General features: G+C 42.2%; 2 protein-coding genes across 3 annotated transcripts in view; one reads left to right on the top strand and one right to left on the bottom strand.

Moving 5' to 3' along the window:
* The window catches only part of araf (A-Raf proto-oncogene, serine/threonine kinase), a 28,955-nt gene extending 9,334 nt beyond the window's left edge, over positions 1 to 19,621 (top strand). Inside the window, exons 3-16 of the mRNA XM_021606402.2 lie at positions 3,297 to 3,400; positions 3,740 to 3,842; positions 4,076 to 4,230; positions 7,125 to 7,229; positions 7,436 to 7,580; positions 7,788 to 7,818; positions 7,933 to 8,060; positions 8,735 to 8,937; positions 9,183 to 9,359; positions 9,636 to 9,682; positions 10,327 to 10,445; positions 10,832 to 10,963; positions 15,467 to 15,601; positions 15,799 to 19,621. Of these exons, the coding sequence (XP_021462077.1) occupies positions 3,297 to 3,400; positions 3,740 to 3,842; positions 4,076 to 4,230; positions 7,125 to 7,229; positions 7,436 to 7,580; positions 7,788 to 7,818; positions 7,933 to 8,060; positions 8,735 to 8,937; positions 9,183 to 9,359; positions 9,636 to 9,682; positions 10,327 to 10,445; positions 10,832 to 10,963; positions 15,467 to 15,601; positions 15,799 to 15,939 (1,725 nt within the window). The 3' untranslated portion in view covers positions 15,940 to 19,621. The remainder of the gene's footprint in view (positions 1 to 3,296; positions 3,401 to 3,739; positions 3,843 to 4,075; positions 4,231 to 7,124; positions 7,230 to 7,435; positions 7,581 to 7,787; positions 7,819 to 7,932; positions 8,061 to 8,734; positions 8,938 to 9,182; positions 9,360 to 9,635; positions 9,683 to 10,326; positions 10,446 to 10,831; positions 10,964 to 15,466; positions 15,602 to 15,798) is intronic.
* A 542-nt stretch (positions 19,622 to 20,163) lies between these two features.
* Positions 20,164 to 26,070, bottom strand: cd53 (Leukocyte surface antigen CD53). 2 transcript variants are annotated; one of them, NM_001165182.1, is given in 9 exon segments: positions 20,164 to 20,512; positions 20,929 to 21,012; positions 21,131 to 21,238; positions 21,388 to 21,418; positions 21,421 to 21,501; positions 21,712 to 21,786; positions 21,985 to 22,173; positions 22,856 to 22,939; positions 25,855 to 25,984. In NM_001165182.1, coding segments are annotated over 6 exon segments (471 nt in total). In that variant the 5' UTR covers positions 22,919 to 22,939; positions 25,855 to 25,984; the 3' UTR covers positions 20,164 to 20,512; positions 20,929 to 21,012; positions 21,131 to 21,206.
* Positions 26,071 to 26,843: the final 773 nt, after the last annotated feature.

Raw genomic sequence — 26,843 nt, 5'->3', positions numbered from 1 at the left:
ACATCCTAGATCTGAATGAATGAAATATTCTTATTAAATACTTTTTCTTTACATAGTTGAATGTGCTGACAACAGAATCACACAAAAATGATCAATGGAAATCACATTTATCAATCCATGGAGATCTGGATTTGGAGTCACACTCAAAATTAAAGTGGAAACCACACTACAGGCTGATCCAACTTTGATGTAATGTACTTAAAACAAGTCAAAATGAGGCTCAGTAGTGCGTGTGTGGCCTCCACGTGCCTGTATGACCTCCCTACAACGCCTGGGCATGCTCCTGATGAGGTGGCGGATGGTCTCCTGAGGGATCTCCTCCCAGACCTGGACTAAAGCATCCGCCAACTCCTGGACAGTCTGTGGTGCAACGTGGCGTTGGTGGATGGAGCGAGACATGATGTCCCAGATGTGCTCAATTGGATTCAGGTCTGGGGAACGGGCGGGCCAGACCATAGCATCAATTCCTTCCTCTTGCAGGAACTGCTGACACACTCCAGCCACATGAGGTCTAGCATTGTCTTGCATTAGGAGGAACCCAGGGCCAACCGCACCAGCATATGGTCTCACAAGGGGTCTGAGGATCTCATCTCGGTACCTAATGGCAGTCAGGCTACCTCTGGCGAGCACAGGATGTAAAATGTCTGTTTTGTAGATTTGTGAACATATCAAAATACTTAAACTTACATGCAGAATACCTGCTGTTAACTTTTAAATGATTGGAATGAATTATCCAAAGCGAGTATAAAGATTTTTTGTGAGGCCCACCAAAGAAATGCCACCCCACACCATGACTGACCCACCGCCAAACCGGTCATGCTGGAGGATGTTGCAGGCAGCAGAACGTTTCCACGGCATCTCCAGACTCTGTCACGTCTGTCACATGCTCAGTGTGAACCTGCTTTCATCTGTGAAGAGCACAAGGCGCCAGTGGCGAATTTGCCAATCTTGGTGTTCACTGGCAAATGCCGAACGTCCTGCATGGTGTTGGCTGTAAGCACAACCCCCACCTGTGGACGTCGGGCCCTCATGGAGTCTGTTTCTGACCGTTTGAGCAGACACATGCACATTTGTGGCCTGCTGGAGGTCATTTTGCAGGGCTCTGGCAGTGCTCCTCCTGCTCCTCCTTGCACAAAGGCGGAAGTAGCGCTCCTGCTGCTGGGTTGTTGCCCTCCTACGGCCTCCTCCACGTCTCCTGACGTACTGGCCTGTCTCCTGGTAGCGCCTCCATGCTCTGGACACTATGCTGACAGACACAGCAAACCTTCTTGCCACAGCTCGCATTGATGTGCCATCCTGGATGAGCTGCACTACCTGAGCCACTTGTGTGGGTTGTAGACTCCGTCTCATGCTACCACTAGAGTGAAAGCACCGCCAGCATTCAAAAGTGACCAAAACATCAGCCAGGAAGCATAGGAACTGAGAAGTGGTCTGTGGTCACCACCTGCAGAACCACTCCTTTATTGGGGGTGTCTTGCTAATTGCCTATAATTTCCACCTGTTGTCTATTCCATTTGCACAACAGCATGTGAAATTTGTCAATCAGTGTTGCTTCCTAAGTGGACAGTTTGATTTCACAGAAGTGTGATTGACTTGGAGTTACATTTTGTTGCTTAAGTGTTCCCTTTATTTTTTTGAGCAGTGTGTATGTGTGTATATATATGTATGTATATATGTGTGTATATATGTATATATGTGTGTATATATATATATGTATATATATGTGTATATATGTATATATGTGTGTGTATATATATATATGTATATATGTGTGTGTATATATATATATATGTGTGTGTGTGTGTATATATGTGTGTGTGTATATATGTGTGTGTATATATATATATATATGTATGTATATGTATGTATGTGTGTAAAAAATATATATGTGTGTATGTATTAGAGGTCGACCGAGTATGATTTTTCAACCCCGATACCGATTTATTGGAGGACCAAAAAAAGCAGATACCGATTAATCGGCCAAATAAAAAAAAAAAATAAAAAAAAATAATAAATAATAATAATAATTTAAAAAAATCTTACGAGCCTGCTGCTGCCTACCATCGCTCAGTCAAACTGCTCTATCAAATAATTGACTTAATTATAACATAACACACAGAAATACGAGCCTTTGGTCATTTAATATGGTCAAATCCGGAAACTATCATTTCGAAAACAAAACGTTTATTATTTCAGTGAAATTCAGAGAATTTCCGTATTTTATCTAACGGGTGGCATCTATAAGTCTAAATATTGCTGTTACATTGTACAACCTTCAATGTTATGTCATAATTACTTAAAATTCTGGCAAATTAGGCAGCCCAAACTGTTGCATATACCCTGACTCTGCGTGCAATGAATGCAAGAGAAGTAACACAATTTCACCTGGTTAATATTGCCTGCTATCGTGGATTACTTTTAGCTAAATATGCAGGTTTTAAAATATATACAGTGCCTTGCGAAAGTATACGGCCCCCTTGAACTTTGCGACCTTTTGCCACATTTCAGGCTTCAAACATAAAGATATAAAACAAAATTAGGCTCCTCGTGAGGCTGGTGGTTAGAGCATTGGACTAGTTAACCGTAAGGTTGCAAGATTGAATCGCCGAGCTGACAATGTAAAAATCTGTCGTTCTGCCCCTGAACAAGGCAGTTAACCCACCGTTCCTAGGCCGTCAGTGAAAATAAGAATGTGAGGGCCTCCTGGGTGGCGCAGTGGTTAAGGGCGCTGTACTGCAGCGCCAGCTGTGCCACCAGAGACCCTGGGTTCACGCCCAGTCTCTGTCGTAACCGGCCGCGACTGGGAGGTCGGTGGGGCGACGCACAATTGGCCTATCCTTGTCTCATCGCGCACCAGCGACTCCTGTGGCGGGCCGGTCACATTGCACGCTAACCATGGTTGCACGCTGTGTTAAGAAGCATTGCGGCTTGGTTGGGTTGTGTATCGGAGGACGCATGACTTTCAACCTTCTTCTCTCCCGAGCCCGTACGGGTAACAATTGGATACCACAAAATTGGGGGTAAATTGGGGGTAAGGGGATAAAATTCCAAAAAAGATAATAAGAATGTGTTCTTAACTGACTTGCCTACTTAAATAAAGGTGCTATCGTAAATACAGTATCTTATGCATTCTAAATCACTACGTGACTTACAAGATTTCTTAACTCTAAATGGTTTTTAGTGTTGTATTTTATCACGTAGTAGTTCTTTCTCTGACACAAGCAGCCACACTCACACCCTTGTTGTCATTGCTAAACTAGCTCCTATTTTGTTCAAACATCGATTTGTGTCTGCAGGTGAATGTTCGCCCTGGGCAGACCGTTTATGACAGTTTGGATAAAGCCCTTAAAGTAAGGGGCTTGAGCCAGGACTGTTGCGCTGTGTTTCGACTCCTAGAAGGGTAAGTGTCTGTCGTAGCCCATATGGCTCAGGTCAAAAGTAGTGCGCTATATAAGGAACAGGGTGCTATTTGGGACTCGGACATCTTGTCAGTGTCATACTTTATGAACAGTTAACTAAACTGGCAGACTGATTTGATTCCATTTGGGTCACTCCCCCTTTAACCTGATTTATAACACCAGTTTTATATATATTGTTGCTCAAACAATATTTCTTAACTTTCTATGTACAACCCCAGAATACATTTTTAGCTGCTTTGTCTTTCATGGCAATACAGTTTTCTGATTCAGTTTTGTTCTCCCATTTCCTTTGTCTTTTTGTCCACCACCCCCTCCTGCAGTCGCAAGAGACTAACTGATTGGAACACTGACATCACCCCGCTGGTAGGAGAAGAGCTTCTGGTGGAGGTGTTGGATGATGTCCCCCTCACCATGCATAACTTTGTAAGTAGCTCTTGTAATTGTTTCACTCTGCATTCGTGTATTGTGTGGCAACACCTATTTTTCCAGTAGTGGTTACCACCACCACGTTTTAATGAATGTGCTTGTTAGAATACTGGACCTATCACTACTTTGTCACAAACCCTCGCCTCACTTTCCTTCTTAAACACTGCCCTACCGTTTCAATTGAAATGTCTGAAAAATACACAACCTATTTAAAGTCATTTGTATTCCAGGTACGAAAAACCTTCTTTAAGTTGGCCTATTGTGACTTCTGTCACAAGTTTCTGTTCAACGGCTTCAGATGTCAGACATGCGGCTACAAGTTTCACCAGCACTGCAGCAGCAAGGTCCCCACTGTGTGTGTGGACATGGACACTATAACAAAACGGTGAGTCTGTCGAGGACATGGAGACGGAACAGGGATACTGTCCTAGATCAATAATGTGGTCAGTCTCCAGTACATTGTGATAAGGTTTAAAATCCTACAATGTTCTTGATTAATTATGTTTGGGTGTCCATGGGTTCTTAAGAAGTCTAATATTAATTTATCTGATTTCGAGGTCTTAATTCTTAAAATGTCTTCAATCCCATTGTCAATGGTCTTAAAAAATGCGAAGGAGACGATTAGTGTTTCCGTTATATTGTGCCGCTGCTTAATTGTTGCCACCACGAAAAATAAACAAAATAAATCATCAAATACTGTAAGTGCAATTTCAAGATGTTCAAGAGCTATCCACATGTGACGTGACGTGTGTGTGCACGTCACGTGTGAGTCGGGCTGTTGCCAGAGCAGAGCAAGGTAGCCTATACAGTCATGGGCAAAAGTTTTGAGAATGACACAAATATTAATTTTCACAGTCTGCTGTCTCATTTTGTATGATGGAAATTGGCATATACTCCAGAATGTTATGAAGAGTGATCAGATGAATTGCAATTAATTGCAAAGTCCCTCTTTGCCATGCAAATGAACTGAATCCAAAATAAACATGTCCACTGGATTTCAGCCCTGCCACAAAAGGACCAGCTGACATGTCAGTGATTCTCTTGTTAACACAGGTGTGAGTGTTGACGAGGACAAGGATGGAGATTTCTCATGCTGATTTGAGTTCGAATAACAGACTGGAAGCTTCAAAAGGAGGGTGGTGCTTGGAATCATTATTCTTTCCCTGTCAATCATGGTTACCTGCAAGGAAACACGGTGCTATCATAATTGCTTTGCACAAAAAGGGCTTCACAGGCAAGGATATTGCTGCCAGTAAGATTGCACCTAAACCAACCATTTATTGGATCGTCAAGAACTTCAAGGAGAGCGGTTCAATTGTTGTGAAGAATGCTTCAGGGCGCCCAACAAAATCCAGCAAGCACCAGGACCATCTCCTAAAGTTGATTCAGTTGCGCGATTGTGGCACCGCCAGTACAGAGCTTGCTCAGCAATGGCAGCAGGCAGGTGTGAGTGCATCTGCATGCACAGTGAGGTGAAGACTTTTGGAGGATGGCCTTGGTGTCAAGAAGGGCAGCAAAGAAGCCACTTCTCTCCAGGAAAAACATCAGGGACAGACTGATGTTCTGCTAAAGGTACAGGGATTGGACTGCTGAGGACTGGGGTAAAGTTATTTTCTCTGATGAATCCCCTTTCCGATTGTCTGGGGAATCCGTAAAAAAGCTTGTCCGGAGAAGACAAGGTGAGCGCTACCGTCAGTCCTGTGTCATGCCAACTGTAAAGCATCCTGAGACCATTCATGTGTGGGGTTGCTTCTCAGCCAAGGGAGTGGGCTCACTCACAATTCTGCACAAGAACATAGCCATGAATAAAGAATGGTACCAACACATTCTCCGAGAGCAACTTCTCCCAACCATCTAGGAACAGTTTGGTGATGAACAATCCCTTTTTAGCATGATGGAGCACCTTGCCATAAGGCAAAAGTGATAACTAAGTGGCTCAAGGAACAAAACATCAATATTTTGGGTCCATGGCCAGGAAACTCCCCTGACCTTAATCCTATTGAGAACTTGTGGTCACTCATCAAGAGGTGGATGGACAAACAAAAACCCACAAACTCCAAGCATTTATTATGCAAGAATGGGCTGCCATCAGTCAGGATGTGGCCCAGAAGTTAATTGACAGCATGCCAGGGCGGATTGCAGAGGTCTTGAAAAAGAAGGGTCAACACTGCAAAAATTTACTCTTTGCATCAACTTCATATAATTGTCAATAAAGCCTTTCGCACATATGAAATGCTTGTAATTATACTTCAGTATTCCATAGTAACATCTTACAAAACTAAAGACACTGAAGTAGCAAACTTTGTGGAAATTAGTATTTGTCATTCTCAAAACCTTTGACCACGACTGTACAGTTTGATAGACAACTAACTAAAGCTGGGATGATAAACCCTCTTACCAATGCCATTTTTTCTTATGTCGGAGATTAGGCTACACAACGTTCCTGGTGATTTATGGGTTCTAAAACCATTTTTGGAGAACAGTAATGTGTGTTAGCCTGCTTCCTGCAATGAAAGCAAATCAAATTGTATTTGTCACATGCACCGAATACACCATGTGTTTTGAGTTCCCACTTCCTCAGGTTGTAAATGATGTAGCATAGGATATAGCCTAGAACAATATACATAAACACATGCAGGCAAATTAATCTCTAAAGAGCTGAAAATATATCTGATTATTTTGAATAGCCATCATGTATTCCCTGAGCATGTTAGATGAAATAGCTAACTTCTTTCAGGTCTTACTTGGCACTGGAAAAGGTATGACTAGAGCCATCCTGCTTAGGTACCTTACCTCAAAGTATAGGCATTTGATACATGATTCACTGAATAAGGTTATTTTTTTATTTGACTTTTTGGATGTAGGCTTATGTTCTAATGTTCAACCCTGCGCTTCAGCCATGTATAGCCTAGCCAGTAGCCACTATGCTACTTCATCTGTCAGGCTCATTGCTAAGAAAGCACACCTGCCTGATAATATGATCCATGTAGGCTATAGCCCTCAAATTTTTTTTTTGCCAACATGGGCTCATTTCTGGAGGGGAATATTAGCATGTGTGTTGCATGCAGACCTCAGAATTGGCATTAAATTGGATTCCAAGTGGCATTAAGGTCTATTTAAAAAAGTATTGAATTCAACCTCATGGAGCCTGTGGAGACCCTGTTTTCACAAGGTCACTCATGTCACTTCATATTTGTTGTACTGTTAGCATTGTGTGACTGGAACAGTGCTCCTTACCCCTGGTTTAGCCTCTGTGTATGTAATGTACCTTGTTTCCAGGTGCACACCTAATCCTTGCCCAGATGAGTACCCTCAGATATCCATACTGTTGCCAGACAACTCCATATCCCAGAGCGACATAGCCTTAACCCCGGATCCTTCTGGGTAAGTGGATCTGAACCATAGTCAAATGCACCCCAAATTGTACCCTATTCCTTGGTCAGTAGTAGTGTGCTATAAAGGGAATAGGGTGCCATGTGGGATGCAAGTCCCAGTCTAGAAACCATATGGTATTGGTGCCCCTCAATGGAGAACGGTAACTCTTCAAAAATTAACCTTAACCTGTACTGTTGTGTTGTGTTTTCATATAGGCACGGACTACTGTCCCCAACCTCGGCCTTCCGGTTTCCTCTGCCAGGTGGAGATTGTCAGTCTCTACAGAGGCATCGGTCCACCTCTACCCCCAATGTCCACATGGTCAGCACCGTAGGCCCTGCCGGTGTCAGCATCATAGAGGTGAGACAGTCACACCCACAATGCAGGGTCTGGTATTACACGCCAGGATTTACTATACTATGCAATTTCAGCAGTCCATTTATTACAGCTAATTTCTCATCCCCTACAATGGCATACATCACACCTATATCGGGCATCGATCTGAGTCAATGTTTAAATGATATTGGACCTTAGCATGACCACTAAGTGTTTTTGTTCTCTTTTTAGGATGCGTTAAAATTACAAAACAATACAATGGGTGAGATTTTAAAATGATCAGATTTATTTATTTATTTGAGATTACTATTATTGAGATTATTCGCCCCTTGCAAGTGTTTAATAACTTGCTCATTTGGTACTGTATTATATACAGTTCCTGAACCATCACCCAAACCCTCTACCAGCCCGCCCTCCCTGGGCTCCCCTGGCAGGAGACCCCCCAAATCCCCCTCAGAGCACAAGGAGCGCAAGCCCTCCTCATCTGACGACAAAAAGAAAGTGGTAAGTAGAAATTAGATATGCCAGCAGTACTAAAAGGCTTCTATGGAATGAGATTTTCATCTGGGGAAAGTCCCAAAAATGTAAAGGTGGCCTCCCAGGTGGTCTAGGGCACTGCATCGCAGCGCTAGCTGTGCCACCAGAGACTCTGGGTTCGAGCCCAGGCTCTGTCGCAGCCGGCCGCGACTGGGAGGTCCCTGGGGCGACGCACAATTGGCCTAGCGTCGTCCGGGTTAGGGAGGGTTTGGCCGGTAGGGATGTCCTTGTCTCATCGCGCACCAGCGACTCCTGTGGCGGGCCGGGCGCAGTGCGTGCTAACCAAGGTCGCCAGGTGCACGGTGTTTCCTCCGACACATTGGTGCGGCCGGGTTCCGGGGTGGATGCTCGCTGTGTTAAGAAGCAGTGCGGCTTGGTTGGGTTGTGTTTCGGAGGACGCATGACTTTCGACCTTCGTCTCTCCCGAGCCCATATGGGAGTTGTAGTGATGAGACAAGATAGTAACTTCTAATAATTGGTCACTACGAAATTGTAAAGGTGACAGCATCAACGTTTGTTTTGGAGATGCCATCACCTTTTTTTAGAAAGTGATGTCTGGGACTCTGAACCCTTTGTGTTTGCTGTTAATTAGTGATGGGGATGTTGTTGAAAATAGTGTTGAGTATTGGTTTGTGTTTTAGCACCGTGGCGGCTATAGAGACTCCAGTTACTACTGGGAGGTCCACTCGCGAGAAGTCAACATCCAGAAAAGGATAGGTGCAGGCTCCTTTGGGACTGTCTTCAAGGGCAAGTGGCACGGCGACGTGGCCATCAAGATCCTCAAAGTGACAGAGCCAACACCTGAGCAGTTGCAAGCCTTTAAAAATGAAATGCAAGTGCTACGGTGAGAAGCTGCTCTCTTCTTGTTACAGTTACATTGACAAATTAATGAATGCTATTTTTATCAGGTCCTGGTTTTCTGGTATGTACATTACTCAATGACGGTGCTGTGCCGGAATGTACATTATTCAAACATTATAGATAGAACATGGTGAATTGAGGAAACATGCCGTTTTAGGAGTGATATGGCGAGTTATGCAGTGTGTTTTGTGACTAATATTGCTCCCTGGTGGGTTCCCTCCCCCGCAGAAAGACACGCCACGTCAACATTCTGCTGTTCATGGGCTTCATGACTAAGCCTAACTTTGCCATCATCACACAGTGGTGTGAGGGCAGCAGCCTGTACCGCCATCTGCACGTCTCTGAGACCAAGTTTGAGACCATGCGTCGCATCGACGTGGCCAGGCAGACAGCACAGGGCATGGAGTAAGGCTGCACCTCTTTGCACACTGTTATTAAAGGGGAAATCTGGAATTTGTACATCTCTTTTTGAACTTTTAAATTCTTGATTCGTAGCAATGGATTCTTGAATATAACTTATACATGCCTCATGAGCTGGGTTTGACTGTCTTATTTCGTCACGTGGTGCTTTTTATTCGCACCTGAAAAGTAGTTTTTTAAAGTTAAAAAGAAAAGTTTGACTGCTTTGGTATATTCAATTGTAAATAACATTAGTATTTTTTTGTTGTTTTTAATTTTCAGTTATCTTCATGCCAAGAATATAATTCATCGAGACCTGAAATCAAACAGTATCCTTTCTTGAGCTGGGCTTTTCTCTCTGAAGATTAATACCATTATATGGATAAGAAGGCCCTGACCCTAGATCCGCAGTCATACTCTTATGACGCTTTATGAATATTGTCAGTGGTGAGGCTCTGTCAGAGCTTCCTTTACCTAGTGTAGGCCTTCGCAGCCAATAAAGAATAACCACAGATGTTTTACCCCTTTTATTTTGTGTTTCTTTGAGTTCAGAGCTGTGCTAACCACTAATATTCATGTTTTTATAGTGTGTCACTGTGTGGCAGTTGTGAAATCTATGCATCATGAATTGCGTGTTATGTTGCTTGGTGTGAGCCTGTTTGGCTTCAAACTGTGTCACAGCATCTCCTCTTCTTCCCCTTTTAAAGGCTAAGTAGAATGTGTTGTATCAGGCTTTCTAGAAGATCCATGGAGATGTATTAGAACAAATTGATCTAACTCTCGTACGCTTCAACATCAAATGGATCAAATGTTTGTCAGTCCCATTGGAGAGAGATATTTTGTGTCCAAGTCTAGATCACTTTTGTAGAATGTTATCAATTTCACGTCTATTTAGATGTGTGATTGATTGGCTTTTCCAAATGTACACACCTACCAACCTACTTGCTGCCATGTTCCTGAGCTCTGTTGTCAGACATCTTCCTCCATGAGGGCTGGACTGTGAAGATCGGGGACTTTGGGCTGGCAACGGTGAAGTCTCGATGGAGTGGCTCTGAGCAGGTAGAACAGCCCAGCGGCTCCATTCTGTGGATGGTAAGTTACTGGCACTCCTGGGTCGTACGGCAAACTGTAGCAAGCCATTTTGCAATGGAAAACGTTTTGCATCAAATTCAGGTAGTCACTACATGTTTCGGTCCGTTGTCTTCCATTTGTTGTCTAGGGAGTACGACCTAGATCTCACTCTCTGGTATTGCGTGTGGCGTCATTTCACCTCAACTGTCAATCTACATTTAGCCATGTGATTTTTAATGTCTTGTGAGTGTTCTAGACTTTCAACGGGTAGCATTTCTCTTGTGTGATTTTATATTGTTTTGGAAAAAGAAAACAGTTGTAACATCAGCTAGAAAAGGGACATTTTCTAAAATGAAACTATCTGCTTGCGTCAGCTGTCCAATGATGTGTGTGTGTTTCCGTTGTAGGCTCCTGAGGTGATCCGGATGCAGGACGCCAACCCTTACACGTTCCAGTCAGACGTGTACGGCTACGGGGTGGTGCTGTTTGAGCTGATGTCAGGGACTCTGCCTTATTCCCAGATTAACAACCGAGACCAGGTGAGAATTTTTTTTTTTTTTACAAGTTGCAGCTTCAAGCACACATACTTTACAATGAAATAATTAAATATGTAAGTATTACAAGTTTACAAACCACCATAAATATAACACTTGATGGCTGAGAGGAGGATAGGAACTGTTTGACTCTAAGTAAATGCACTACCGTTCAAAAGTTGAGGGTCACTTAGAAATGTCCTTGTTTTTGAAAAAAAAAGCAAAAATGTGTCACTTTTTAAAAATAACATCAAATTGATCAGAAATACAGTGTAGACAGTTAATGTTGTAAATTATTATTGTAGCTGGAAACGGCTGATTTTGAATGGAATATCTACATTTATCAGCAACCATCACTCCTGTGTTCCAATGGCACGTTGTGTTAGCTGATCCAAGTTGTATCATTTTAAAAGTCTCATTTTTTCATTAGAAAAAGCTTTTGCAAATATGTTAGCACAGCTGAAAACTGTTGTGCCGATTTAAAGAAGCAATAAATCCGTCCTCCTTTAGACTAGTTGAGTGTCTGGAGCATCAGCATTTGTGTGTTCGATTACAGGTTAATCGGGTCTTTGTTTCTGGCCATTTTGAGCCTGTAATCAAACCCACAAATGCTGATACTCAAGATACTCAACTAGTCTAAAGAAGGCCAGTTTTATTGCTTTTTTAATCAGAACAACAGTTTTCAGCTGTGCTAACATAATTGCAAAAGGGTTTTCTAATGATCAATTAGCCTTTTAAAATGATAAACTTGGATTAACGAACACAGGAGTGATGGTTGCTGATAATGGGCCTCTGTACGTATGTAGATATTCCATTCAAAATCAGCTGTTAACAATGTATCCGATGTACTCACATCCTACCTTACCTTTGTCTGTACACTATGTCTTGAATCTATGCTATCGTGCCCAGAGAAACCTGCTCCTTTTACACTCTGTTCTGAGCGTGCTAGACGGCCAGTTTGTATAGTCTTTAGCCGTACCCTTATCCTACTTCTCCTCTGTTCCTCTGGTGATGTGGAGGTTAATCCAGATCCTGCAGTGCCTAGCTCCACTCCCACCCCCCAGGTGCTCTCATTTGTTGACTTCTGTAAACGTAAAAGCCTTGGTTTCATACATGTTAACATTAGAAGCCTACTCCCTAAGTTTGTTTTACTCATTGCTTTAGCACACTCTGCCAACCCAGATGTCTTAGCCGTGTCTGAATCCTGGCTTAGGAAAACCACCAAAAACCCTGAAATCTCCATTGCTAATGTTTTCCGCCAAGATGGAACTGCCAAAGGGGGCGGTGTTGCAATCTACTGCAAAGATAGTAATAAAGAACTCTGCTGGCTATCTAAGTCTGTACCCAAACAACTTGAGGTTCTACTTCTAAAAATGCACCTTTCCAGAAACAATTATCTCACTGTTGCAGCTTGCTATAGACCTCCCTCTGCCCCCAGCTGTGCCCTCGATACCATATGTGAATTGATTGCCCCCCATCTATCTTCTGAGCTCGTGCTACTAGGTGACCTAAACTGGGACATGCTTAACACCCCATTGTGTTAACCCCATTCTACAAACTAAGCTTGATGCCCTCAATCTCAAATCAAATTATCAATGAACCTACCAGGTACAACCCCAAATCAGTAAACACGGGCACCCTCATAGATGTCATCCTAACTAATTCACCCTCCAAATACACCTCTGCTGTTTTCAATCAAGATCTCAGCAATCACTGCCTCATTGCCTGCATCCGTAATGGGTCTGCGACCAAACGACCACCCCTCATCACTGTCAAACGCTCCCTGAAACACTTCTGCGAGCAGGCCTTTCTAATCGACCTGGCTGGGGTATCCTGGAATGACATTGACCTCATCCCGTCAGTAGATGATGCCTGGCTATTCTTTAAAAGTGCCTTCCTCACTATCTTAAATAAGCATGCCCCTCTCAGAAAATGTAGAACTAGGAATAGATATAGTCCTTGGTTCACGCCAGACCTGTCTACCCTTGACCAGCACAAAAACATCCTGTGGCGTTCTGCATTAGCATCGAATAGCCCCCGTGATATGCAACTTTTCAGGGAAGTTAGGAACAAATATACACAGGCAGTTAGAAAAGCTAAGGCAAGCTTTTTCGAACATAAATTTGCATCCTGTAGTACTAACTCAAAAAAGTTCTGGGACACTGTAAAGTCCATGGAGAATAAGAGCACCTCCTCCCAGCTGCCCACTGCTCTGAGGCTAGGAAACACTGTCACCACCGATAAATCCACAATAATTGAGAATTTCAGTTAGCATTTCTCTACGGCTGGCCATGCTTTCCACATGGCTACCCCTACCCCGGTCAACTGCCCGGCACCCTCCACAGCAACCCGCCAAAGCCCCCACCATTTCTCCTTTACCCAAATTCAGATAGCTGATGTTCTGAAAGAGCTGCAAAATCTGGACCCCTACAAATCAGCCAGGCTAGACAATCTGGACCCTCTCTTTCTAAAATTATCTGCCGAAATTGTTGCAACCCCTATTACTAGCCTGTTCAACCTCTTTCGTATCGTCTGATATTCCCAAAGATTGGAAAGCTGCCGCGTTCATCCCCCTCTTCAAAGTGGGTGACATTCTAGACCCAAACTGCTACAGACCTATATCTATCCTACCCTGTCTTTCTAAGGTTTTCGAAAGCCAAGTTAACAAACAGATTACTGACCATTTCGAATCCCACCATACCTTCTCCGCTATGCAATCTGGTTTCAGAGCTGGTCATGGGTGCACCTCAGCCACGCTCAAGGTTCTAAACGACATCATAAACGCCATCAATAAGAGACATTACTGTGCAGCCGTATTCATCGACCTGGCCAAGGCTTTCAACTCTGTCATTCACAACATTCTAATTGGCAGACTCGACAGCCTTGGTTTCTCAAATGATTGCCTCGCCTAGTTTACCAACTACTTCTCTGATAGAGTTCAGTGTGTCAAATCGGAGGGCCTGTTATCCAGACCTCTGGCAGTCTCTATGGGTGTGCCACAGGGTTCAATTCTCGGGCCGACTCTCTTTTCTGTATACTTCAATGATGTTGCTCTTGCTGCTGGTGATTCTCTGATCCACCTCTACGCAGACGACACCATTCTGTATACTTCTGGCCCCTCCTTGGACACTGTGTTAACTAACCTCCAGACGAGCTTCAATGCCATACAACTCTCCTTCTGTGGCCTCCAACTGCTCTGAAACGCAAGAAAAACTAAATGCATGCTTTTCAATCGATCACTGCCCACACCTGCTCGCCCGTCCAGCATTACTACTCTGGACGGCTCTGTCTTAGAATACGTGGACAACTACAGATACCTGGGTGTCTGGTTAGACTGTAAACTCTCCTTCCAGACTCGCATTAAGCATCTCCAATCAAAAATAATTAAATCTAGAATCTAGAAAACGTCCTATATCGCAATAAAGCATCCTTCATGCTGCCAAACATACCTTTGTAAAACTGACCATCCTACCGATCCTCGACTTCGGTGATGTCATCTATAAAATTGCCTCCAACACTCTACTCAACAAACTGGATGCAGTCTATCACAGTGCCATCCGTTTTGTCACCAAAGCCCCATACACTACCCACCATTGCGACATGTACGCTCTCGTTGGTTGGCCCTCGCTTCATACTCGTCGCCAAACCCACTGGCTACAGGTTATCTACAAGTCTCTGCTAGGTAAAGCCCCGCCTTATCTCAGCTCACTGGTCACCATAGCAGCGCCCACTCGTAGCATGCGCTCCAGCAGGTATATCTCACTGGTCACCCCCAAAGCCAATTCCTCCTTTGGTCGTCTTTCCTTCCAGTTCTCTGCTGCCCATGACTGGAACGAATTGCAAAAATCTCTGAAGCTGGAGACTCACATTTCCCTCACTAGCTTTAAGCACCAGCTGTCAGAGCAGCTTACAGATCACTGCACCTGTACATAGCCCATCTGTAAACAGCCCATCTATCTACCTACCTCATCCCCATACTGTTATTTATTTACTTATTTACTTTGCTCCTTTGCACCCCAGTATCTCTACCTGCACATTCATCTTCTGCCGATCTACCATTCGTGTTTAATTGCTATATTGTAATTACTTCGCCACCATGGCCTATTTATTTCCTTACCTCATTTGCACTCACTGTATATAGACTTTTTTTTTTTCTCTCTACTGTATTATTGACTGTTTTGTTTATTCTATGTGTAACTGTTACACTGCCAGGTCGCAGTTGCAAATGATAACTTGTTCTCAACTAGCCTACCTGGTTAAATAAAGGTGAAATAAAAAAAGTCTACACTGTATTTCGGATCAATTTTATGTTATTTTAATGGACAAAACGTGCTTTTCTTTAAAAATAATGTAATTTCTTTGTGACCCCAAAATTTTGAACGGTAGTGTATCTGAAGGGTGCAGCTCACATGCATGCCATGTAAGATAATTCACATTAAAACCTCTCATGCATAAAAAACACGATACTTCTGTACTGTATCATGTTTACCAACCTGTCTTTCCTCTCAGATACTCTTTATGGTTGGGCGTGGCTACTTGTCTCCAGACCTCAGTTTGCTGTCCAGTAGCTCACCCAAGTCCATGAAGAGGCTCATCATTGACTGCCTGAAGTTCAAACGTGATGAGAGGCCCCTCTTTCCACAGGTGAGAGAAAGCACTGCCAAAGCATTTGTTGTGTGCTTGGTTTATCATAGTCAGCAACAATAGGGTATTTTACTCATTCCTCTCTTTATTTACTGTTCTCTTATTGTCTTATTTTATGCGTGTCGGCCTCCTTGGTTTTTACTGTTTATGAGCAGGAGTACATTTCCCACTTATATAATGTTTTTGTTTCGCCCCAGGTCATGTTAGGCATTGAGCAGGTCCAGGACCTGTTGCCAAAAATCGAGCGGAGTGCCTCGGAGCCCTCCCTCCACCGGGCTGTCCATGCGGAGGAACTGAACCCACTCCTGTTCCACACCACTCGGCTGATGCCACTGTGAGCTCTGCTAAGCCAGGCCCAGGAGTTGTCTGTCCTTCTGTCTGAGGAAAGAGACCATCTCCACTGACGCCAACGCTGGCTGCATTACTCCCATGAGAGCGAGTCCACGGACAGCTGCCCATCCAAACACCGCCAGGGCTGTGTCCCAAATGGCACTCTTCCCTCCATAGTGCACTACTTTTGACTCGAGTCCAAGGTAATGCAGTATAAGGTGAATCGGCTGCTGTTTCGGACGCAACCCAGCATTCCCCTTCCTCTGGCACTGTTTGGGGGCTCCTACAGACAACACCACCGCATGTAAACAGCCCGCCGACACTCCACAGCACATCACAACCCCCTGAGCCCTCAGACTCTCCCTACTACACATCAGAACCACACAGCTCCCCTCCCTCTCCTCCTCACAGGCCTAGACACACTGGAACACATGCTGGCCTGGCCAGGTCAGAACCCCTACATTCCTATACTGTCACTCTACTGGCCAGGCCATGTCAGAACCCCTACATTCCTATACTGGCCTGGCTATGGATTTCTCAATGCTGCTTTTAAGTGTGGGACGCCAGACTTTGTAGTCGTATCATAATGACGTCAGTGTTTTGCGCTTTTGAGTGCAAGCGATGAAAGAGAAATGCTTACAGAACAACAATGGCATGCACAGCAGATGACTTTCACTTGGTTGTTGTGACCATATTTTAAGTTATTGGTCCTTTTGGTCCCATAATGGTTTTGGTAAATCATTGTGTCGTCGTGCAGTCTTAGGATATGACCATGAATAAGCTGCTATACAACATGGATTTGAAATGCCACTGTCAAAGACAAGCAGTTTGGGACTCAAGTTAACGGCGGCATCAAATGTGTACGGCATCATTTTAATAGACACAGCAGGGTCGTATTTAGTAGTGCACACCAAAGCAAAACTTTTTGCAACTGAAATACGAAAACACAAGCTTCTTATTGGACATGGTTAGGTAGTCCCTCCCTGCTTCAGTCCATTTTCTTTCATTTGGTGCCTAGTTAATATGACCCAGACCCGTATAAACCTTTGCATTGTTTCCAGTGAATACATAGGCTAGTCTAGCCCAGAGGCCTTCTGTACGGCCTGAAACCTGTAGTCTTAACAAGTAAAGAGTTCTCAATGCTTTACATGCTTAAAGTCAGCTTGACTCTACATTGCACCATGGACAAGCACTTGTGCTAGCAAATCTGGTTAAAACAAGCTGCCTTACTTATATGTAGTTGCTTTTTGCTCATTGTGACACATGAAGCTTACTCATTATCAATCACGTGACACCTAGTTTATCTGAATCCTGCTTTCAATATAACTTTTATGGGGGTATAATAACTTGAAAATGTCAATGTTTGGAACATTGTTTGTTTTCTTAATTCCTGATTGTAGTAGCTTTTACACTTTGACTGGCCTTTAGGAAATGGTAGCCTTTAACTTAAATGAATGACTTCTCCTCTTCCTGCTTCCTATTACTTTTGATTGTGGGTTGCTACTTCAATTGAGTGTTGCACCTAGTGAAAGATGGTTGGTTGCTTGCTTGGTATTAACAGTGATTAGCCTATTGCCCTCAGACTCAACTCTGGACCTCGAAGCCAGTTCCACTGGGTTTTTCTTTCATTATTCCCCTCTAATCAGGGACTGATTTAGACCTGGGACACCAGGTGGGTGTAATTAAGGTTGGACAGAACCAGCAGGCTCCGGACGTGGTAGGGTAAGAGTTGAATACCCCCGGCCTATTGGTTTCCTCCTCCTGTCAGTGAAAGTGCATTGATGGTTATTTTGAGTGAGGCTTGTTCAATTGATACTAAGTAGATTGCTCCATGGTGCAACTGGGATGGGATGACTGTTATTTTGCTGCGTACTGGTTACAACGAGGGGCAGATTTGAATCATCATTGGTAACTTGTTCTTTTTTTTTTGTGTGTGTGTCATGCTTAATTTGAACTAATCGTAACTGTGATTTTTAACCCATAAGGGTCTGTTGTTTTTGGTCTTCTGTATGCTGGAAATGGCTTGGACAGTAGAGGGCGTGATTTCATAATACCTTATTTGACATGATCAATTTAAACTAGTGCAGAGTCTATTGTGGGGTGATGGTTACTGAACAAACAACTGACAGGTTTTTTTTTTTTTTTTTACTATAAAAAGCAGAGTTTTTAAACTAGATGTTTTAAAGAGGGGCTGGGTACCCTATTGTTATTTACTCATTCCAATTATGTTGGGTTGTGTGAATAGGTTTGACTTGGAGATTTTGTTAGACAAGGGTTTGTGAAAGACTACATTTCTCATCTTATTTATTGATGTTATTGTCATTGCAGATGGCGGTGTGATAAATCTGCTGTCATGGACCTTTTGATGGATGAAATGTTTACTGAGTGATAAGAGATCACTCTTTGCAGCATTTAAATCATGGCTGGTTTGGGTTCTCTAACCTAACGGAATGTACTTTCAAGACATGGTACTGTCTCAAACTACTCTAATTGAGCTTCAGATTTTTGATACTCTGTGTTATGCACGTGCATTTAATTAGCTTTTGATTGCATTACATTTTCACCCGGGGCCGTAGTGAGCACTGCATTATTTACTGGGGTGGAATGTGGTGTATATACCTGCCCTAATGCGAATTCAGTATCCTCCTGAGACTTGGGCTACATTGTCGTTTACCCTCCTCTGGTCAGACCCAGGAAATATGGAATGTCATTAAAGTGGCATTTATACTGTTATTAATGCAATATGCAGCAAAAGAAAGAAAAGGGCATGGAAAATCTGTTTTTGAAGACATTGCACATCAAACATTCATTTGTCTCAGGTGTAGGTCATACACAAATAATTGAATAGCCCAAAGGCTTTAGAATGAAACATATCTTTCCAAATGAAATCCCTTTTTATAGACCTGAGTTTCTGTTAAAGTATCCAGTGCATTTACAGGTGTCCATGATGCAGGAATAGTCTAGCTTCTTATGTTTGGTGGCATTGCTTTACCATAATGGCAGTCGGTTTCTGCTGAATTGATAGTGAGTACATTTGTTACTCAGAGGGACTCTGGTTTCTTTAATGACCTCCCTATTAAATAAGGAAAATGTGTCACTTAGAGAAGATATCTTAACATTTCAGTTTAGTCAAATGCATCTCCCTCTCTCTTCCAAAGAGGATATGGTTTCTTCTGTTGTGTTCAGAGAGGAGGACAAAAGTGCCACAGTTACTGAAATTTGTACAAGTTAAATATAAAGAAATTTACCTCCCCCGAAATCGACTGCGCTAAAGGCATGACATCATATTGAAGATAGCAGTTGCTGTGCTTCAGACACCGGGTAATTACAGGGGTAGCGTGGGGAAACAAACCGGACTCATTTAACAGCTGTCATATTTCAGAGCAGTAAAGAGAACGAATGATCTGTGTCGGAGTAGTTTTGCATATCTAGGTGAATTGCAATAATTGTGTGTATAGTTTCTGAGGTATCAGGGGTGTTCAGTTTGCAATAAATGGTATATTCTGCTGTGTACAGTTACATTTTTTTTTATGACAAAATTGTACTTGTTTCTATTTTTTGTGATGGTTTCAAAAAAAGAACACAATTATTTTAAAATGTAAAGGAAATCTTAGTATTTTTTTAGTTTTTGTCTTAAAATATTGAGGATGCAGGATTTTATTCTTTAAATAAAACTGTGGAATGCTTAAATGTATTTTTATTCTTAAGTATGTACCTGCAAGGTGTTGCTTTTGATTCCACTTCATATCTCAATCTGAAGTGAAATATATCTTGCTCCAGGGTTGAGAAAACATTAAGGTGGTGTGAAAAACTGCAAATCTACATAGAAAGGGACCCGAATGTAGATGTTAGAAAAATGCAAAACAGAAAGGTTTCTTGTAAACTCCCACAACAAACAACCCAGTCCAAACAAGGTGATGGTGTTTTCACACCTTCACACAAGAGTTTTAACAAAGTTTTCTCACAGAAAGGGTCCTTTTACTGACTGCTTCGTTGTTAAATTAGTGAAGTGAAACCATCAGTTACGCTATAAGAAGAAGTGGTTAAATTCAGTTTCACCATGCAGGTTGAAAGTAACAGGAAACCATGTGACACTGACAAGCAGCTGTCATACTGTGTAGTTAGAAAGATGGTGATGGGAATGTTTTTTTTTTAACTCCCAAGATAATATAATTTAGGAAATCCATTTCAAAGTCTTCTGATGGCAGAAAAAAATTATACAGTTACGGATCGGGAGGGAAAAGTGCTTTTAGTCAATCTTTGGGGTTAAAATTAATTTAAAAGCTCAATGTTTATTGCATTATTTGGGTTTACATTATAAAGTGCCTGCCTTTCAGCATGAAATGAACTGATGGCATTATATTACAGAAAACAAACATTAATTTAAGTGTATAAAATCTCATAGGTGCCTGTACGTTTATAGTTCTGTATATGGAAATTATCTGTAAAACAGTTTGAAGACAGATGTTTTCAGTTAGAACAGAAAGGTCCTAACCATGTAAGCAGAATTTATAATTTGTAGCCGAGTCCAGACCGGCTTATGTGACAGAACAAAGTCATGGAGAAACACATGCCCAGGACCTACCAACAGAAAAAACAAAATGAATGTGTTAGCCTACATGGTGTTATGGTATAGTAATGCAACACCATCCCAAATGGCACCCTATTCATCTGGTGAAAAGTAGTGCACTATATAGGGACTAGTGTGCCTTTTGGGACGCACACCATATTCCTTAAACGCTATTCAAGATGAGTAGTGTATTGGCCTCGCGCCTATACATTACTCATCTTGAATAGCGTCTAAGGAATATGGTGTGCATACCAAATGGCACACTAGTCCCTATATATAATCCACTGCTTTTCACCAGATGAACCCATGGACAAGGTGACAAGATGCTTCTGGTCTGGAATATGTTTTTTTTATTTTTTTTTACGTGAATGCCAATATAAACCTATCACCGACACCCTGTATTAACTAGCAGGGAAGCTGATCATACCTCGATAATGCAGAGCACAATCACACCAACACCGGTGACTAGGAAGTTCTCCTCAAACCACACCTTCAGCTTATTGTAGCAACCCTGAGATGAAGAAGAGAAAATATCCTTATTGAGTGACATCGGCTATGTTTTTCTACAGTATTGTAGTTCATTTGAGGCTTGTTAATCATGAGAGGATATTGTATATGTGATGTCATACGGCCTTCCAGTATACTGGCTTCTTGGGATCACATGGGCTCTCTCGGCAGCAGGACGGAGGCACTTTGTCCTTCCAGTCACTTGTGTTGTGGATCCCACAGCACTGGAACTAAATGTAATAGAATTGAGCATGAGAAAAGCAGCGTTATTTCATGTGCGTCATATTTCCACTCAATTTTGTTCAGAACTATGGCAGGGTGAAAGAGGGGTCATCCAAGTTTCATTGTAAAGTTTAAGTGTTTCTGAATTCACACTCACCGTGACCTGAATGACGTCCCAGTCGTCTGTGTTTTTTGTGGAATTCCCACCTTTAGTTAGCTCCCTGGATTTCCCCAGACTTTCTGTGAGATCCTTCTCTAGGAATCTGTCAATCTAAGCACACATATTCATTTCTTAGCAATATGAACGTCTCATAAAACACCATCTATCATCTTTGACCTTTCCTCACAACCCTGGCCCTCTCTCAGACTCCTGATTTTCCTGTTATAAGTCCTCATTAATGTATTAATGATCTCTTCACTTCATTTTCTCTCACCCCTTAACCTCCTACCAACATCTGATGGTGCACCTGCTTTATCTTACCTCTTTCTCATATACCAGCAGTAGACAGGCTACAGTCAGTTCCACCAACATCAGAATGAACAGCAGGATGAAAAACTGCAAACCAAGAAAAACGGAGTATATGCACATCCTTCTGGAAAATCCTTATGTTATCACGTTGCACTTTTAATTAATGATTGTACCTTGATCACTTAAAAATAGGTTATTTACGAGTTTTTGTAAGTCAGTTTAAAGCAAGGACAGGGACTGATGTCTCTGATGAATACAAAATAATGTAAAATATGTGAGACCTACAGTGATGAGGAGGCAGCGGTTCTCTTTAAGAGCCCCCAGGAACCCCAGGAAGGACACGCAAGTGATGATGATGCCGGTGATGAAGAGTGTGTTGGCCAGATTCAAGGTGGACAGGGTGGGGATGAGAGCAGAAACCTTGGTGTTCAACATCAGGAACACTCCAAAACCAAACACTGCCGTTCCACACATCTGACCCAAACACAACAACATGGCGTCAACATACATCATACAGAATTATGGTGTCATATGACGTAATTGTGTCCATATTAGGGCAGTCTCATCAGGACATGTCAGGCTTATCAGGAGGAGGCTGTCCTAAAATGCACCTTATACAGGAAAAATGGAAATTGAAATATTGAACATGGGCAGGGTTGCATTGGGTACGTAACTTTCTAAATGTAATTCGTTACTAGTCACTTGTCCAAAATTGTAACCGTTTTTGATTACTTCCCCCCCTTAACCTTGAGGCATTAGAAGAAGACAAAATGTATCTGTGAAACACATTTTATGTGTCATCATAGTGGTCTCTGACTAGTGGTCAGACTCGCTCAGGTGGGACAAACTTCAACTTGTGCCTTTTTCAATGCTGATTTGAATGTCATTGAGAAAACAGAAAGGGGTCAATGTATTTTTTTCTGAATTTAAAAGTAATCCAATAAGTAATCATGTAGTTCTTACGAAGTACTGTATCTGTTTATCTGATTACAATATTTTTGCTTTTCACGTGACCAATAACTGTAATGGTTTTTGTAATCAGATTACATGTAACTGATTGTATGTAATCAGTTACTCCCCAACCCTGAACATGGGTTTCAATCTCATTGAGGAAGTAAGAGTAGAAGGCTAATAGGTGAATGTTGGAGATACGTACAAAGCACAAGAAGTTAACCATACACATGGTGTATTTCAAACACTTGAGGCAATTTTGAGCCATTTCCCAGAAGTGCTTCCAGACCTGCAAAATAAACAAGAGACAGATAAACACATATTATGCCAATACATTAATGATAAGCTTGCCTTTAACACAGAGAACATCAGTGAAAACAGCAACATATACTACACAAATACACAGCAACAATTGTTAAAAATAGTAATAACATCACTTCTCTCTCCATCTGAAGATATTAGAAGGAACTGGGTACTGTTTGTGAGTGAGTAGCAAGGCCATCAAGTGTGACAGTGTGAGGAAATTAGCCTGCTGTATCTGGTTTACTTCCTTTAAATTTACACATGGGACTCGGCTGAACATTTTTAAATGATTTCATCATAGTTTTTAACATGTTTAGACCACTACAGTTTTGATTCCTATGGCAAACTGTAACGCTTCAGTTTTACAGATTGAATAGAGTCCTTATTCCTTGAGGAAAAATCAGTGAAAGTATACCAACATAAGTGTTTCGTTCCACTGCAGAATGGAAATGTGGGTGGAATTGTACACCCACTCAATCACAGGAGGCTGCTGTGGGGAGGACGACTCATAATAATGGCCGGAACAGAGATAATGGAATGGAATCAAACACATGGAAACCATGTGCTTGATGTACAGTACCAGTCAAAAGTTTGGACACACCTACTCATTCAAGGGTTTCCTTTATTTTTACTATTTTGTACATTGTACAATAAAAGTGAAGACATCAAAACTATGAAATAACACATGGAATCATGCAGTACCCAAAAACAAATCAAAATATATTTTATGTTTGAGATTCTTTAAAGTAACCACCCTTTGCCTTGATGACAGCTTTGCATTCTCTTAACCAGCTTCATGAGGTAGTGGAATGCATGTCAACTAACAGGTGTGCCTTGTTAAAAGTTCATTTGTGGAATTTCTTTCCTTCTTAATGCGTTTGAGCCAATCAGTTGTGTTGTGACAAGGTAGGGGGTGGTAAACAGAAGATAGCCCTATTTGGTAAAACACCAAGCCCATATTATGGCAAGAAAAGCTCAAATAAGCAAAGAGAAACGACAGTCAATCATTACTTAAAGACATGAAGGTCAGTCAATTCAGAAAATGTCAAGAACTTTTAAAGTTTCTTCAAGTGCAGTCGGACAAACCATCAAGCGCTCTCATGAGGACCGCCACAGGAAAGGAAGACCCAGAGATCCCTCTGCTGAGGAGGATACGTTCATTAGAGTTACCAGCCTCAGAAATTGCAGCCCAAATAAATGCTTCGGAGTTCAAGTAACAGACGCATCTCAACATCAACTGTTCAAAGGAGACTGTGTGAATCAGGCCTTCGAATTGCTGCAAAGAAATCACTACTAAAGGACACCAATAATAAGAAGAGACTTGCTTGGGCCAAGAAAGACAAGCAATGGACATTAGACTGGTGGAAATCTGTCCATTAGTCTGAGTCCAAATTTGAGATTTTTTGTTCCAACCGCTGTGTCTTTGTGAGACGCAGAGTAGGTGAACGGATGATCTCTGCATGTGTGGTTCCTACCGTGAAGCATGGAGGAGGAGGTGTGATGGTGTGGGTGTGCTATGCTGGTGACACTGTCTGTGATTTATTTAGAATTAAAGGCACACTTGACCAGCATGGCTACAACAGCATTCTGAAACAATACGCCATTCTATCTGGTTTGCACTTAATTAGACTATCATTTGTTTTTCAACAGGACAATGACCCAACACACCTCCAGACTGTGTAAGGGCTAGTTGACCAAGAAGGAGAGCGATGGAGTGCTGCATCAGATGACCTAGCCTCCACAATCCCCCGACCTCAACCCAATTGAGATGGTTTGGGATGAGTTGGACCGCAGCATGAAGGAAAAGCAGCCAACAAGTGCTCAGCATTTGAGGGAACTCCTTCAAGACTGTTGGAAAAGCATTCCAGGTGAAACTGGTTGAGAGAATGCCAAGAGTGTGCAAAGCTGTCTTCAGGGCCAAGGTCGGCTACTTTGAAGAATCTCAAATATAAAATACATTTGGATTTTTTTAACACTTTTTTGGTTACTACATGATTCCATATGTGCTATTTCACAGTGATGTCTTCATTATTATTCTACAATGTAGAAAATTGTAAAAATAAAGAAAAACCATTGAATGAGTAGGTGTGTCCAAACTTTTGACTGGTACTGTATTTGATATCTTTCCACTAATTCCACTCCAGCCATTACCATAAGCCTGTCCTCCCATATTAAGGTGCCACCAACCTGTGCAATGTGCCTAACCCAAATGACACTTATCCTCTGACACCATGCTGTGTCTGTGATTATTAGCCATATTTAAATGTACCTCACTGAGCCAAACAACCTCTAAGGCTGAGTTTGCACAGGCAGCCCAAATATATTTTTTTCACTAATTGGTCTTTTGACAAATCACATGAGATCTTCTAACGTCAAATCTTTTTCAGAGCTGATCTGATTGGTCAAAAGACTAATTAGTGAAAAAAATATCCGAATTTGGCTGCCTGTATAAACACAGCCTAAGAATCCCCAAACTTCTTCATCTTTCTTGTTATATGATTTTACTGGAGAAATGTTGTTTTTATATTAAATATACATGTTTTCAATACATAACACTCCCAACATTTAATTTGAGATTATTCTCATAGGTTTGAGAATAATCTAGCGGAGGCGGCTGAGGGGAGGACGGCTCGTAATAATGGCTGGAACAGAAAGAAAGAAATGGCATCATTGATACTATTTCGCTTCAGCCATTACGACGAGCCCTTCCTCACCAACTAAGGTGACACCAACCTCCTGTGCTTTTCATATACACATGACCAATTTCTCTTATCCCTTGATGTCTATTAGACTAGACACATCACTCACAACAATCTAAAGACAATCAAATGTCGTCACTCTTTTACAGGAAATGAAAGATAACTTCTCTTTAAATGAATACAATTGAGACATTGTACTTACCTTGTCAGTTGAAATAGTGATACAAGTTTTAATCAAGCCCGATACCCTTTACAATCCGTTGTGTAGAGGATGTACTGCACCTTTGACTTGGCTGTACTGGTACTTCCTGTTCTCAATTCATTCTACTTCCTTATTCTAGGGTATATTATGGTAAATCTATACTGAGAACTTGTGCAGGGCGTGCATTTCAAAATAGCACTGAGGGGAAAGACAAAATGACAACTTCTGTTACGCATTACCTACATTCCAGAGGAGGCTGGTGCGAGGAGGTTTGGGAGGAGGTGCTCATTGTAAAGGCTGGAATTAAATTAATGTTGTTTCCATGTGCTTTATGTGTTTGGTACCATTCCATTTATTCCATTCCAGCCATTACAATGAGCTCATCCTCCTATAGCTTCTCCCACCAGCCTCCTCTGCCACGTTTATCAAAGATGTGAACCCTGTTCTCCCTTACTCTGAGGGAAATTTGGGCCTGTTGTTTTCTACCATAAAAAAACAATGTTCATAAGGTCCCACAGTTGACAGTGCATGTCAGAGCAAAAACCAAGCTATGAGTTCGAAGGAATTGTCCGTAGAGCTCTGAGACCAGATTGTGTTGAGGCACAGATTTGGGGAATCGTACCAAAACATTTTCTGCAGCATTGAAGGTCCACAAGAGCCCAGAGGCCTCCCTCATTCTTAAATGAAGCAGTTTGGAACCACCCAGGCTCTTTCTAGAGCTGGCCACTCGGCTAAACTGAGCAAACGGGGGAGACAGGCTTTGTATCAGGGAGGTGACAAAGAACCCGATGGTCTCTCTGACAGAGCTCCAGAGTTCCTCTGTGGAGATGGGAGAACCTTCCAGAAGGACAGCCATCTCTGCAGCACCCCATCAATCAGGCCTTTATGGTAGAGTGGCAAGATGGAAGCCACTCCTCAGTAAAAGGCACATGACAGCCCGCTCTGAGTTTTCCAAAAGGCACCTAAAGACTCTCAGACTATGAGAAACA

Source organism: Oncorhynchus mykiss, chromosome 6, assembly GCF_013265735.2.
Source record: "Oncorhynchus mykiss isolate Arlee chromosome 6, USDA_OmykA_1.1, whole genome shotgun sequence".
NCBI classification, from domain to species: Eukaryota; Metazoa; Chordata; class Actinopteri; order Salmoniformes; family Salmonidae; genus Oncorhynchus; species Oncorhynchus mykiss.
The sequence above is the reverse complement of the archived record's forward strand: the minus strand, read 5'-3'. Positions and strand labels throughout refer to the sequence as shown.